This window comes from Ursus americanus, chromosome 6 (genome assembly GCF_024610735.1).
Source record: "Ursus americanus isolate L20-20 chromosome 6, mUrsAme1.1.p, whole genome shotgun sequence".
NCBI lineage: Eukaryota > Metazoa > Chordata > Mammalia > Carnivora > Ursidae > Ursus > Ursus americanus.
In genome coordinates this window covers 55626098-55642393 of record NC_142132.1, presented here as the reverse complement: position 1 = coordinate 55642393, position 16296 = coordinate 55626098, and the positions used below count along the sequence as shown (strand labels likewise).

The 16296-nt window shown below is 38.6% G+C and overlaps 1 protein-coding gene across 3 annotated transcripts in view; it reads left to right on the top strand.

Moving 5' to 3' along the window:
- The first annotated feature begins 5065 nt into the window (after positions 1-5065).
- DDX50 (DExD-box helicase 50) overlaps positions 5066-16296 on the top strand; it is a 32102-nt gene continuing 20871 nt past the window's right edge. Inside the window, exons 1-8 of one of the 3 annotated variants that reach the window (XM_045783427.2) lie at positions 5095-5251; positions 8155-8265; positions 8637-8936; positions 11711-11786; positions 12154-12332; positions 13751-13868; positions 13986-14171; positions 14654-14799. In XM_045783427.2, coding sequence (XP_045639383.1) covers positions 8745-8936; positions 11711-11786; positions 12154-12332; positions 13751-13868; positions 13986-14171; positions 14654-14799 — 897 coding nt within the window. In that variant the 5' untranslated portion in view covers positions 5095-5251; positions 8155-8265; positions 8637-8744. Of the gene's footprint in view, positions 5252-8154; positions 8266-8636; positions 8937-11710; positions 11787-12153; positions 12333-13750; positions 13869-13985; positions 14172-14653; positions 14800-16296 lie in introns of all 3 variants that reach the window. The other 2 variants (XM_045783428.1, XM_045783426.2) reach the window with 2 other exon arrangements.

Genomic DNA, 16296 nt, shown 5'->3' with positions numbered 1-16296 from the left:
CGGAGTTCTTCCAGTTCTCCATTTCTGTACCTATCCTTGTCAGTCCTTGGAAAAAGGACCAACAACAACTCTGTCCTAACTTTGATTTTGGATCTGGACAAATTTCTTAATAGAGTGAGGGATCCAAAGTCTTTTGTGTCTCTAGTCACATGTAGGGACCAATGAAATCCATCTAATTTTGCCACTAGATGCACTATGACACTCCCTAATGTATTAAATGAAGACTATTAATGAAACCAATAAAGCTTTCCTTCTACAAAACATACATGACTACAGATATTAAAGATGGGTTTATGTGTTAATTGTTTGGGAGATTATTCTCTAAAATAGGTGACTTGCATTTCCCCCCCAATATTAGTTTACGTGTGATAACATTAGTTCTTGATTTCTCTTCCCCATTGTGGTCTATTCTCTTAAGATTTGTTTTCTTGAGGCATCATGATGACCTGAGTTGAGAAATCAAAGTTTGAATCCCAATTATAATCCTTAGGAGCTTAGGAGCTGTGTGATGGAGAAAGTTTCTGAACTTCTCTGATTCAGTTTTCTCATCTGTAAAAGGGTAATGGTATATCTACCTTGCAAAACTTGTATGATCTGAGGCTAATCTATTCAAAGTGCCCAATGCATGAGGCACCTGATATTGTTATATGTGTGTATATTTTTATACATTTATATATTCACAAAACTTGTTTGATAGGTGAATACATGGCCTACTACACAGGTCCCCTGTTTTTGCTAAGTTGTCTGGAGTTCCTCCATTTAGAGATTCAGTCCTTTAGGTTAAGATTATAAGAAGTATCAGTTCAAATCCAGATTTGCCTGGGGAGGTATTATGTCTTGGCTAACAAGTTTTCAGTTAACATCTGATGCTATCATAGGAATAAAATATGTAAAACATAGGTTTATTTTAGACATTTCAGACATTCTGAGATCATCCTCTGTCATCTGGAATCCCAGACCCCTAGGAATACTCAAAGAGTATCTGGGTTATGGAAGGTATTTTCAGTATTTCAAAAATTCTAATAGAAATTGTATATTTCCTTTGCTTAACTCCTTGCTAATTATAACATCAAGTTTCTTTGGCAGTGGCTGAAATTATACTAGCTCGGTAATACAACACCATCACAGGCTGGTGTGACATTGCTAAGCTACATTTGTATCTTATTTATAGATTGGAAGAATGATCACGAATCTATTACTAAATGCAGTTTTGCAGACAAGGGTTTCAAAATGTCAGATCTGTGAGGAAAACACAATGGAGAGAACAGTAGTAGTGTTGAAAATTGGGGACCACTACATTTCGAGAACCCCTCCTACAGCTACCTGAGAAGGCTTCTGGGGAGTAGGGAAGAAAGATTACTGCCAAAATGGAGTGGGGAAGAGAGACACAGAGTCTTGAAACAAGAAAGGGGGGGTATCAAAAACAAACTCATGACTACTTTGTTGGCCTCTAAAATCCTCCTTCCTTTTGAAACCTTAGAAACACGTTCTCTCTTTAGCACTGGTAGCTTCCATTTCTTGAGTAATAGTGCCCTCTTCTGGGTAGCTGATGTGACTACTTTTCCAGCATTTAATTCAAAACATTTACAAAATAATTGGCTAAGGAAAGAGTAAGAACTCTCTCCAAAGGTTAACATTAAAAAGCTTTTTTTCCAGGGGCTCCTGGCCGGCTGAGTTGGTGGAGTGTGGGACTCTTAATCTTGGGGTTGTGAGTTCAAGCCCCACATTGGGTGGAGAGATTACTTAAAAATAAAATCTTTTTTTTTTTTTTTAAAGATTTTATTTATTTATTCAACAGAGATAGAGACAGCCAGCGAGAGAGGGAACACAAGCAGGGGGAGTGGGAGAGGAAGAAGCAGGCCCATAGCGGAGGAGCCTGATGTGGGACTCGATCGAATAATGCCGGGATCACGCCCTGAGCCGAAGGCAGACGCTTAACCGCTGTGCCACCCAGGCGCCCCTAAAAATAAAATCTTAAAAAAAAAAAAAAGCTTTTCCAAGTTTGAATTAGGAGCTACACATATACATAAATATACACGTGCTAAATGTGTTCAAAGCTGTGTCTTCTCCAAGGCTTTCGAAACCTGTCAAAACCTTGAGCTAGAGGTAGAAATGTAAGCTGCTCTGTATATCATCTCTGCAGGACTGTCATATCAGCTGATCCTCCCAATATACCTGCACTATCAGCAGGGAAGGCATGTTTACCCCCACACTACTAACAAAAAAGACCAGGTTTTAGAGTTGAGTTGACCAGGGTCATGTGGTTAACAATGGCAGAAACATACCTCCTGTTCCCCCTTTCCTTTTCTCCTTAGTACTCTATAAACACTCATTCGATCCTCCAGCATCTTTTACGCAATTTATAATTGCTCCTTAAACTATTTCCATGTCATAACATTTTAAAATGATAGTTTGATTCCTTTTGTCACATACGATTGACATGCAGATGCAGAATGATGACCTTTTGGGGAAACTTCTGCTGTTTAACTATGGAGTAAAAAAATCTAGACCTGTAAGTTTGAGAATGACCGGAGGGAGGCAAGGGTATAGTCCTCTTATTTTTCTATCATAAGGTCATAGAGTTAAAGGAAGCCAAAGGCAAGAGAAATCTTTATAGAATAATCTTGGAGCAGAGCAATAGATGAGGTACCCTAACTCTTAAATTTTAAGAAATAAATTATATCAGTGACTCTGGTAAGATATTTTGGAGAATAAAGATTCTAATAAGATTATATTTTGAATTATTTGTACGTTGACATTATACTACTCCATGTTCTTCCCAATAGATATTATAATCAGATACAAATCTCTTTGAGAGTTACAGAGGGAACAGATAGGAAAAAAATTTCTCCATTCCTTCATTACCATGCCTAAGTTTTCTGGTTGATATGGAGAACACAGAGTTACCCAAATTCAGTAGTACTCAAACTTTTTTTGGCTAAGCCACAGCTTGAAGTTACTTATGACTTGGTTTAAGACAGCAGACAAGTTTGATTCAATGAGTTTGGGGCTTAGAAAGGTAGGGATTGCAGAGTGTCTTAAATCACAAGTCATTCTGAAAAATAATAAATATACTTGTTAGGCATAGGAGAATTGAACAGTCTAGTCCTTTCTATTTACATACCTGCTATATGACCCCCAAATGAATGCCAAAAATAGAATCTAGAGGAGCTAAAAACTTTACTTCATCTGTATTTGATCTTCAACCATAACATACTAACGCCTGTTCCTATTTTCCCAATTTTACAAGTGTGACATTCTTTGCCACATCCACTCCTTGTTCCTACATGCATCATTCTGTTGTAGGGCTACAAAGACTTTACAATGGTAGAATTGGGGTGGGTGTGAGGGCATGGAAGAAAAGGATTTAGAAAGGCTTTAGAGGTGAGCAGCAATTCTCATACTCATACTCTAGCGAGGCCATTTTTCCACTATCTTCAGCTGACACTCCTTTTGTTCACTGTATTGAATCCATAAGGTAACTTTTAGATCTATAGCCCTTTTTCTTTTTAAGATTTAATATTTATTTTTATTTATTTGACAGAGAGACAGAGTGAGAGAGGGAACACAAGCAGGGGGAGTGGGAGAGGGAGAAGCAGGCTTCCTGCTGAGTGGGGAGCCTGATGCAGGGCTCCATCCCAAGACCTTGGTATCATGACCTGAGCTGAAGGCTGACGCTTCAGGACTGAGCCACCCGGGCGCCCCAGATCTATAGCCCTTTTGACTTCAGGGCAATCCATAATAGTGCAGAAGGCTTGTAGCGATCATTTGTGGTTTCAGCTATTTACAACTAATCCCCAAACTCCAAGACATATAGCAGTTTGTAATTTTGCTAAGACACGAGGCTTACACCCACTTTTCAGGTTACAAGGCTGGTGTCTTAGAAATTGTCAAGTGCACCTACATCTCAATTTGGTTTTTTGTTGCCCACTCCAGGGTAGCTGGGTTGAAGAGATCATGAAGAGATAAAAAAATGGTTCTGAAAAGAATGCCAATCAGCCAGCACCAGTAACGTGTAAGAAAAGTGTATGCTAAGGAATCAACCTCCTGCATTGTCAGAAGATTTCCAGTTTTGTATAAGGTTGTAATTTAAGGGCAGTTAATCCCCATCAATAAAATAAAATCCTTTAATCCACTGCAAATACATAATCTGTCGACGACATTTAGACTTGTTTTGTCGCTACGTTTCTCCAGGGTCTTCCTACTCATCCTACATATCATGGGAACATCTTCCCCAAAACGCTTTTCGAAACAAAGCTTTCAGGTTGGTGTGGTAGAGAGAGCCCTCAATTTGGGTTCGGAAGAGGAGTTCTCTGGTCCTGACTGCCACTGACTGAATGAATGTATGTCTTCAGACAAGTAAATCCCTTACTAGGGGCTTAGTTTCCCCTCCGTCAGTGGGGAGTATGGATAGGACCTCAAATGAACCAAGGACCAACTTCACGACTAAAAGCTAAGACTTGAGGGATGACTGTCCAGTCCCGACCTTCACTTCAAGCCCACCTACCCACTGCACACCCCGCGAAGCCCCTTCCCACCAGCGCCGGGCCGCAGGCCTCGAGCTAAACCGTTAGACGTTAACGCCTCACTCGGCAATGGGCGGGCCGAGGCCTGCAGCTTCCGGCGGCAAATGGCGAGGCGGCGCGTGGCGCTCCCCACCCGCCTCGCTCGGGCCTGTCCACACACCAGCCCACCGCGCGCGAGCCCCTCTCCGCCGCGGTTGAGGGCCTTCCCAGCTCCAGCAGTGCATGCTGGGAAGTCCCGAAGTGTCTCCGCGGCACCGAGAATAAGTGTTCGGAGTGGGGGGGGGAGAGAAGAAGGGGTGGGAAAACGCGAATCACTTTATGCTAATAAGTTCGCGCGTCCTTTTTGGAGACTGGCCACAGTTTTGCCTAGCAGCCAATCACTTTAGAACAAGGGTGGGCCAGTCGAGATCGCTCATACTCATTGGCTGGGAGGTTGGAACGCGAAGGAAGAGTTTAAACCGAGAGTATCCGGGATTATTTTTCCCCGCCGTGCGGTGCGTGTCCCGGAAGTGACGTAGGCCTTGGCCGGGCGGCCGCCCTGCCCCCGCTTCCTTTCACGCTGCTGCCGCCCGTAGGTGGTTGTGGCCACTGAGCCCAGAGGGAGGAGGCGGCGGCGGCGGCGGCGACGGCGGCGAATGATGCCTGGGAAACTCCTCTGGGGGGACATTATGGAGCTGGAGGCACCCTTGGAGGAGACCGAGAACCAAAGGAAGGAGAGGCAAAAGGTGCGCTGAGGATGAGCCGCGCAAGACTCTTTTTGGGCTGCGCCGGCTTGGGCGGGGAGGGGACCTGTCTCCAATCTGATGGCCTGTCACAACCTGGCCGGAGCATCCCAGGGCCTCCCCTCGCGCAGCCCTCGTCCCTTTGAGGTCGCTCCGGGCCCATTCCCACCTCCACACCGGTAACCTGGAGAAGGGCTGCACTGGCTTTGGCCTGGCCTCCCGTGCTCCCGCAGCCCTTCCCATAGGAGCCTACGAGATGAGCGGACTCAAGTTCCAATCGCCGCGGCATCTGTTCTTTCTTTACTGTTTTTCCTTAAGCAGCGAGGCCTGTTTGGTTCTTGACGGCCGTCTTAGATGATTAAGAAAGATGGTTGCCTTGAATATGTGTTACTTCTCCGTCACCCTGACCTGTGAGGGAGAATCTTGGGGAAGTAGATCTTAGGTTTACAAACCTCGATAGCTAGTGTTTAGAGACTTAAGGAAAAGTGGCACAGCCAGCATTCCTAGGATTTGGCTGTGATGGAGATAGTGTGGGTTGTTTCACTAGTAGACTTTACTGCTAGTATTTTCATTCAGTCCACGAGTATTTAATGAGCTTAATTTGTGCCACACTTTGGTGGCACCACGGAGTTCAAATAAGCCTCTGCCCTCAAGGACTCGCTAGAGGGGTTGCAGAGAATTCCCACCCCCACCCTCAAAAGAAAGAGACCCAGAGAAAAGAAAACAGAGCTTAGGTGGGTGAGGAAGCTGTATTTGAAGGCTGACATTTGACAAAAAACCGAAGATATTCTGTATAGCTCCAGAGAGCAGAACCTTCCTTTCCTACCGTATCACCAAGGTAAACTTTGCCATTCCAGCCAACCACTTACTTTTTTTTTTATTGTGGTGAAATATACATAACATAAAATTTACCATTTTAACCATCTTAAAGTGTAAGTTTTGTAGCATTAAGTACATTCACATTATTCTGCATCTATCACCACCATTCATCTTTGGAACTTTTTCACCCTTCAGACTGAAACTCTGTTCCTATAAAACTCTTCCCGTTGCCCCCTCTCCTCAGTCCCTGGAAATCACCATTGTACTTTCTGTCACTATGAATTTGACCTCTCTAGATACCTTATGTAAGGCTCCTCCTGAAATACCTATCTCTCCTTTTTCATTCAAATCCTATCTATCTGTCAAGGTTTAGTTTATGTATCTATTCTAAACACTCCAGTGTACACATCCAGTAGTCTCATTCCCCTTTGAAGTGTTGTTCCAGTGCTCTCCAGTTAGCTCACTTTTCCCGTGTGTGTCTTCCCCAAAATGTTTCCAAAGATTCTTTGGGAAATGGCCATATATTTGTCCATCCTTACATATTAATACGTTCTTGTAAATTGGTGGCTTTCACGTTGTAGATTTTCCAGAAATACTTGTTGATTTTCCTCTATGAAAGATAACTAACGATTGGGAAGCAGATTGGAGTACCAGCTAATAGAAACAGAGCATTCGGGTAGTGATCTGGCATTGAGTTAAAGATAACTTTGGTTTTGGATATGTAGGGCTATGGAGCTGGGCTAGGTTCTCAATATGAGATGAGGAAAGAAGCATGGAAGTGCTTGTTGAAGCCATGAAAATGGTATGGAAGTGTACACAAAGAACAGAGACTTAAGGAGCATCCACAGAAGGAGGAGGGAGAGGAACCATTGGAGAGGGTAGGTGTAAGAGGATAAGGAAGGAATATAGAGTGTCATGGAAGCTGAGGAAGTGGACAGTGTCAAGCACTCACTATGGGTCTGATGTGGAATGATGTATTTCATCACCTTGGGATATCGCTGAGCTTGGACTTGGGGTCTCATTTTACTTTGCTTCATCTTCCTGAAGTACGGGGCCCAAAAGTGATTCTAACCCCAAGGCTGGCTCTGTAAATAACCTTGTTTTTCTATAGAACTTACTGGTTTGGGGAGATGTGGGCTAGTTCAGTTAATGAAAGATCAAATATTATAACATGTAACTGTATAACTTATGTTAATGTAAAGCTCTACTGATTACAAAGCATTTTCACATATGTGATTCTGTTTTTACAGCATCTCCTCCATTTTATGGATGAGAAAATTGCATGTGAAAGTACTCTGTAAAATTTATGTAAATCGTGGTGAAAATGTTGGTGGTGGTAGTTTTTGCTATCACTAATAACTACTTTCTAATTTCTTTTGGACATTGGACCAAGTAATTCCGAAGTATTAAATTGCCAAATAATTTCTTGCTGTTTGCAAATATTAAAACCCTGGTCACCAGTTCGGCATTTTAAAACTAAAGTTGCAGAGTTGTCTTTTTTTTTTTTTTTTTAAGTTCTATTAATTAACTAAAAAAACTTTTAAGAAGTTTCAAGGATTACTAATATACTTGCCTTTCCATGGGAGTATAACAATTGGAGCTTTATGTGAATTATATAGTTTTGTTTGGTTTGTTTATTCTTTAACCTATTAATTATCAAAGTTCAAAGACGAAGCATGATGTGAAAAGAGCATGGGCTTTCAAATCAGACAGAGCTTAATTACTAGCACTTCCACTTAAAGGAAATCCTGCATGTGAGTCTTTAGAAGTTACTTACCTCTAAGAACTTCTGTTTCCTCATCAGTAAAATGGCAAAGGTAATACAGGTTCGCTATCCCTTATCCAAAATCCTTGGGGCTAATTCAGAATTCTGGGGGGCTTTGGAAGGGTAACACCCCAGTAGGGTTTGGGGCCCCCAACTTAAAATCAAACACCTTAATATCAAATGTGAATATACATACTAAGTGAAATAAATAAAGGTAATAAATAGCCTCACATCAGTTCGAGTCAAATTTTTCCACCAAATGAGTTCAGGTTAGGTAAGGTTTTGTCTCCAAATAAGTTACCAAAAAACTTTCGGTTTTCAGAGCTTTATGGATATCGGAATTTCGGATAAGGGGTTATGGACCTGTACTTCCCTTATAGGGTTGTTATGAAGATTTAAACAAGATAACCGAAAACACATTACACAATGCTGGGTAGGTACTCCATAATATCAACTTTTTTTTTCTCTTGGAGAGATTAGAAGTTTTTGTTTGTTTGCTTTTTAATTTATAAATCTCGGGTTCTCATCTTTTTCTGAAAGGAGCTATTTTGATTTCCCTTAAATCATGTAATGGGATCAGAGAGGGGCTAGAGGCCAAGTCTTGAGAATGCAAGAAATGGGATGAGAAAGAAAGCAAGAGGTGAGGCTTAGGCTCAGCATTAGCAACCAGTCTGGATTTCTGCTAGGTAACTTTTCAAGGTGATGGTATATTGAGTTTTGCTGGTTGGGGAGTCACTAAGTTCTTGAGAGTCTTAAGAGGAGAGCTTGTGACCTTCTTGTCACTGCTTCTTTGTTTTTCCACAGAGTGATAGAAGGAAGTCAAGGCACCATTATGACTCAGATGAGAAATCAGAAACAAGAGAAAATGGTGTTGCAGATATCTTGGATGCTCCCAAGCCCAAAAAAGCTAAAATGAAAGAGAAGCTAAATGGAGACACTGAAGAAGGATGTAATAATAGACTTTCAGATGAATTTTCTAAATCTCATAAGTCAAGAAGAAAAGATCTGTCAAATGGAGATATTGATGTATATGAAAAAAAATCAAAGCGAGTGTCATCCTTAGATAGTTCTACTCATAAATCAAGTGATAATAAACTAGAGGAGGTATGGATACTTTTTGTTATGCATTTGCCATTGTCTTGAAATACAGGCTAATTTGATTTTTAGACTAATTAGAATTGATTCCATAATGTTTCCTGCTTAGTGTCCAACACCTTCATTCAGTTGGACAGTGGAGTCTATACAGCTGAAACCTGATTAGCCTTTTTTTCTTTGTCCCTTGTTTCTGTCATTGTATTACCTTTTTCTTTGGGTGGAGGTGGGGGGGGGATTGTCAAATGTAAACCTTTCCTGTACATTTGGGTTCCTAAATAGTTTTTCCAAATTGCTTATTGATGGTCACCTACTTGCATTTCTTATGGTTATTTCAGTCCCTACCAGTACTCATGAATTGACGTCTGACTTCCTGAAATAAGGTACATAAAGCCTCTTGACTTAGTGTATTTTGCCTTCTGCTTTTTCTGCTTCTGTAACAATAGCAACTCTAAGTGATCTTTACATCTTACTGTAACTGAATCTTAAAGCTGTTTGCATTTTGTAAACAGAAATGAAACCTAAAAATGATCTGAAGAAATCTGTTCTGGATATTAATTTTTTGGGAGGTATAGAAAACATGCTTAGTATAGAATTTGCATTGCTGGGCCCATTGCTTTTGACCATACCTGTTAGAGTAGATATTTTCTTGCACAGAATTTATTCAATTTGTTCTTGCAGTTTTCCTCTAGCAGAGTTCGTAGATTTGTCTAGGTATCATAAATTGTCAGTTACTCATGTCCTCTGAAAGAAACAACTTTGATAGTCTTAATAATTCTTGGTAATTAATAGTTCTTTATATTTTAAAATCTAATGGTTGCCAATAATTTAAATACATCTGAGCCTAATTCAATGTGTAATCTTTGGGGAGCTTTGGGAAAACATTTTGAATTGTTGCCTTAAAATATGGTGTGTTTTTAATTTGTGAATTTGATATTTGTCAGGAAGCACATATGTTAGAGAGTTGATCTAAATAAGGCCCTACAAATTTGTATTGCTAGTAGCAGAATGTACAGGGTTGCTTTTGCTCTGTTGGTATTTTACATGGTACAGTGCTCTTTATTATAAAAGGCTTAATTGTTTATTATTTCCTTTAGATCACACTTGGGTTCAGGAATTCTACTTCTAGGCATTTATTCTCCTAAGGAGATAATCATGAGGTGTGTAGGGATGTATGAAACTCTTAGCACAGTTTTGTTGATAATAGCAAAAAATTTATGCATCCTAAATGTCTGATAGTAGGCAGTTAGTTTTAGAAAATATGCTATATCTAGGCAATAGATGACATATACCCTAAAGGTTGTAGGAATGTTAGAAAGGTATTCAGGGGGCACCTGGCTGGATCAATCAGTAGAACATGCGACTCTTGATCTCAGGGTCATGAGTTCAAGCCCCACATTAGGCATGGAGCCTACTTAAGATAAATAAATAAAAAGTTATTAAAAGGTATTCAGTGTATCTTATTAAATGAAAAAGACATATTAAATAACAGCATATACAGTATTATTCTTATTTAAAAAAATTTAGGGGTGCCTGGCTCACTCAGTAGAGCATGTGACTTAATCTCAGGGTTGTGAATTTGAGCCCCAGGTTGGATGTGGAGATTACTTAAAAATAAATAAATACATACATACATACATACATACATACAATTTATATGTGCATAGAGTGAGGTTTGGAGGACTGTTTGTTTCAAATGTGGCTTTAGCTGACCGGATTATAGTTTTATTTGTTTATATGTGGCTTGTGTTCTACAATGAAAATGTATTACTTTTGTAATAAAATTTTTTTCTTTTAATCTTAAAAAGGTAATAGCCTTGAGGTTTGCTTAAATGGCTTACAATTTCAGTCTTTTATTTAGTTCTCTGTTTGAAACTGCTATTGTGTGCTATTCTGGAACTACTTCCTTTAAACAGAGCAATAATGAAGTTAACTGATATATTGTCTTTGTTCTATATACACATTAACCAGTACATAAAGTTTTCAATAGATGTTAAATGATTATGTCATGCTGACCTGTATATGTGTTAAAGAAATTTTCAAGCTTACGGGAACTTTTCTTTGTTTTGGGGACCTAAAACATGCTTTTTAGAGCCATAGAGCAACTTTTTAACATTTATTTTTAGAAACAATTTACGTTCCTCATTGTGTAATTTTTTAAGGGTGGTTTATAGACTTCTGTTAGTCCTTGTAATTAATATTGTCTATATCTGTGAATATGACTTAGATGATGAAATAGCTCTTCTGTAATGTTTCAATCAAATGGAAATATATTTTGATTTATGTAGTAGATGTATTTCCAAAGGGAGTTTTATGTATGAGTTAATCATTTTAAAATGTACTGTGGGAGGGGCGCCTGGGTGGCTCAGTCGGTTAAGCCCTCTGACTCCGATTTCGGCTCAGGTCATGATCTCATGGGTTGTGAGATCGAGCCTGGTGTTGGGCTTCATGCTGAGCATGGAGCCTGCTTAAGATTCTCTCTCTCCCTCTCCCCCTTTCCCCCCTCGCCCTCTCTAAAAAAAATGAAAAAGGAAAAAAACAAAATAATAACATGTACTATGAGGAAAATGTATTAAGTAAACTTGCTATTTAAAGGGATACTTTTGAAATTAAAAGGATTTTCCACTAATTTATCATGTAAGTTAATCTATACAATTTTTGCAAGTACTAACTAAAGTTGGTTTGTTAGCTCGTTCAGTAAAATGAAAAACAGTAAATGAGTAAGATTCTAAATACCTAGTTGAATATGAACTATATTAGTTAGAACTTTGATTTCATTTTGACAGACCCTAACACGTGAACAGAAAGAAGGAGCCTTCTCCAATTTCCCTATTTCTGAAGAGACAATAAAGCTTCTAAAAGGTACTATGAATTTTAATGGATATACAGCTGAAAATCTACAACTAGATTTTATAAAAATCTTTGCCTCTTCTGACCAAAAGGAGACTATAGGAAGCGTAAGAGAAATAGCTCTTCTTTAATTGAAGTTATTTCTACATCACCCTTTTTGATATTCTGACTGGTTTTTAACTTTAAATAATTGTACGTATTTGTCAAAAGTGTCAGACCTTTTTTTTTTCATTCCTCTTCGGGCTAGGAATAACTGTAAATGTCACTAGGTGGTGTATTTTTAGGCTGGTGTTGAGGAATCTGGCTTGTCATTTTCAAATAAAAATATTTTTTCCTAAAGCTAGCCTTAAATATATTTCAATGAAATCTCATCTTACAGGTCGAGGGGTATCATATCTCTTTCCTATTCAAGTTAAGACCTTTGGTCCTGTATATGAAGGAAAAGATTTAATTGCTCAAGCACGGACAGGAACAGGAAAGACATTCTCTTTTGCCATCCCCTTGATTGAAAGACTCCAAAGAAATCAAGAGACAATTAAAAAAAGCCGCTCACCAAAGGTAACCATTATAGGGAGTAAAAGGTTTAAACATTACTCTAAAGGAAAGGGAAAGAAAGAGTATACTGATTAAGTTCAAGTGCCCCCAAGATAGAAAAGTTAGCTCTGTGGCATAAAGTAAAAATTTAGATCCTAAAGCAAAAATTAGTTGATTTTTAACATAAATTTCAAGTAAAGCTGAATGAAGTAGTTATTGCATATGAATGTAATGTGTATGGATCCATAGATGTCTTTGATAAGTTTATGTTATGAAGCCAGCATGTCTAATTTTAGGTATATTTATAGTGAGTATATTTAGTGACCTTTTCTTCTTTTTTTTCAGTCTTGATCTTTGCTTTTAAACGATGAATTTGCTAAAGAGGTATTCATTATTTAGTCATTCAGTTAATAATATTTATTTCACTGGTTGACTTCTTAAGAGATTATGGAAATGATTTTGCTAGTCCCTATGTTATTGGGATACTGGAGATCTGTCTTAATTGTAATAGAGAACAGAGAGGACCTAGCGAAATTTTAGCCTAAAATTTGGTGTTTATAGAACCTATTTTCACTTTAAGATTAATAAAAATGAAGAAAATAAAATCAGTATCATAATTTGAACAGATAATGTGACTGAAAGCAATTTGTTCTTTGAGACCCCTAAATGGTACTGCATTATGAAAGTAAGTTCACATTTATGAATATAATTAAGTCATAATGGTCTTGGATCAGGTTGACCAACAGGAAAAACCATTTTTAGAGAGTTTTGTTTCTTAGGTGAAATTAGGTAAGACTGCAAGTAATAGAAATACGACAGGGTTCCAACACCGCCTTAAAAAGCTTTTTTTGCTAGAAGGACATTATTGAAGATTCCAGCTCCACCACTTCTGGCTGTTTGACCTTGGGCAAAACTCTAAGACTCAGGTTCCTCATCTGTAAAATTAGGTTAATAATGCCACCTCATAGGGTTTTTGTGGATTGAATTATGTAATTTCCGTAAAGCACTAGTTCTGTGCCAGGCACTGTTTGAAGTGTGAGGAATATGGTGATTTAAATTAATATAAATCCCTGCCTCCATGGAGCTAATATTTTAGTGGGTGAGACAGACAATAAACAAATCGCTAAAACATAAATATTTTATATGACAGAAGTGCAAAGGAGAAACAGGTAAGGCAGGGGTGAAGCAAGAACCTCATTGAGAAAGTGAGTTTTGAAGACAGACCTGAAGAGGGGAGGGTATTATAAATACAAGCTATTGTTCTTATTGTCATTTGTGCTGTCTTTATTTTTTAATTAATTTGTGTGTGTGTATGCTCTGTCTTCAAATACTATGACTTTAATGTTGAGATTCCTAGTTTTAAATGCACCTTAAAAGTCTTCTCTGTTTGAATTTAGATGTCTTTAGAAAAGCGTCTTTATTTTTTTAAACCTCTTGCTTAGGTTCTTGTTTTGGCTCCTACAAGGGAACTGGCAAACCAAGTAGCCAAAGACTTCAAAGATATCACTAGGAAACTCAGTGTGGCATGTTTTTATGGTGGAACATCCTATCAAAGCCAAAGTGAGTAAATATGTATGAAAGTAGTGCAAAGTTCTATTTACTACTTAAATCTGAAGAAATAATGCGAAAGTGTATATTTGACTTTTATGTATTACTGATGTTTCTTTTCTCTCACAGTTAATCATATTCGAAATGGTATTGACATCTTGGTTGGGACTCCTGGTCGTATCAAAGACCATTTGCAGAGCGGCCGATTAGATCTTTCTAAACTGCGCCATGTTGTGCTTGATGAAGTGGATCAAATGTTAGATTTAGGTTTCGCTGAACAAGTTGAAGATATTATCCATGAATCCTACAAAACTGGTATATCCTAATTCCAAATAAACACATTAGCAATTATTCTTGTATTTAAAAGCTTACAAATTTTTAATTTCATAATTATTATTACATTGTCTCCAGCATTCTAACAAAACTAAAGTTGTTTGGTACCTGTTTTCTTCCTGAACAAGAAAGTACAATGGTGTCCTTTAACTGTTAGCTTCCTAGGCTTTCTTTCATGTATTATTTTTTATAGTCTATACTTAGATTTACTAACTCATTTTACTGATTTCTTTGCTCATTGTCTCTTCTTAAATTCTCACCTTTTTTTCTGGGCTCATTTTTCTTCGTATTTTCCCCCAGTTTTGAAAGTTGAAAGTGTAAATAATTGTAGTGAAGTTTGTATGTTCAAAATGTACCCCAGATTTTGAATTTTTTATGATTTCTTTGAAGTTTGGGGGGATTTTCAAGAGCTAACTACATCATGGTTATTAAGAAAGCATTTGATTTCTTTTTGTTTATTTAAGATTCTGAAGACAATCCTCAGACTTTACTTTTTTCTGCAACTTGCCCACAGTGGGTATACAAAGTTGCAAAAAAATACATGAAATCTAGATATGAACAGGTCGACCTTGTTGGAAAAATGACTCAAAAGGCTGCAACTACTGTGGAAGTAAGTAGCTTTCTGGCATGGTAGATTGTAGCTCTTAGTTGGTATTTGAAATTTGTTGAAGCTAAACTTAAGTTTTGGGTACCAGTTCAGGCCAAATCTTTCTTTTTCTTTTTCTTTTTTTTTTTTTAAGAGTTTATTTATCAGAGAGAGAGAGAGAGGGAAAGAGTGCGTGCACACAAGCAGGGGGAGCGGCAGGCAGAGGGAGAAGCAGGCTCCCTGCTGAGCAAGGAGCCTGCTGTGGGACTTCATTCCAGGACCCTGGGATCATTATCTGGGCTGAAGGCAGATGGTTAACTGACTAAGCCACCCAGGCGCCCCAAATCTTTCTTTTTTGCCTTTAGTCAATAAGATACCTGTGTATTTCTATGGTCTGAGAATGAGGAGTAGAATAGAATAAATAAGAGAAGAAAAGTATGTTAACAGACAAGTCCTAACAAGTGATATACAAGCAGCTGTAGAGAGAGACTTAAAGTATATAGAAAGGGGGGGCGCCTGGGTGGCACAGCGGTTAAGCGCCTGCCTTCGGCTCAGGGCGTGATCCCAGCGTTCTGGGATCAAGCCCCACATCAGGCTCCTCTGCTGTGAGCCTGCTTCTCCCTCTCCCACTCCCCCTACTTGTGTTCCCTCTCTCGCTGGCTGTCTCTGTCAAATAAATAAATAAAATCTTAAAAAAAAAAGTATATAGAAAGGGACAAAGGGGGTAGTTTATATCAATTTGAAGAGAATAGTGCTGGTAATGTGTTAAAGCTTAGGTGAAAAAGTTAGATCTCCATCTCATACCCTTTACCAAAAAAATTCTCAAAAGAATTTATTTTTTTTTTAAAGATTTATTTGAGAGAGTGTGTGCCCAAACGTGCGCACATGGGGTGAGGGGAGGGGCAGAGGGAGAGAGTCACAAGCGGACTCTGTGCTGAGTACCGAGCCCAATGTGGGGCTCGATCCCCTGACTCCAAGATCTTGACCCAAGCTGAAACCAAGAGTCAGACACTTAACCGACTTTGCCACCCAGGCACCCCCTCAAAAAAATTTTAAAAAGTGAGCCATAAAATCATTTAAAGCAGGTGTAGATGAGCAGTTATTTGATTTCAGGAAAGGGAAAGCTTTTCTAAACATAAAGTCAGAAGAAGATACCATAAAGGGAAAGGTGGATAATTTTTACTTCATGAAAATTCAAACTAATAATATATTTTTTTAAAAAATTAGGGGGGAGGTGCCTGGCTGGCTCAGTCAGAGTGTGTGACTTGATCTCAGGGTCATGAATTTGAGTCCCGTGTTGGATGTAGAACTTACTTAAAAAAAAAAGGAAAGGAAAGAAAAGGGAAAGGGAATGGAATGGAATTAAGTAATATTTGCATTTATGACAGGTACCATATATGTCACTTTCCATTTAATAGATTTACATATATGTGTATGTGTTTATAAATAAATAGTCTAAATAAGCAGTAGTCTAATGTATAAGTACAATGGAATGGTTAAAAAGAATGAATTTGGGGGCGC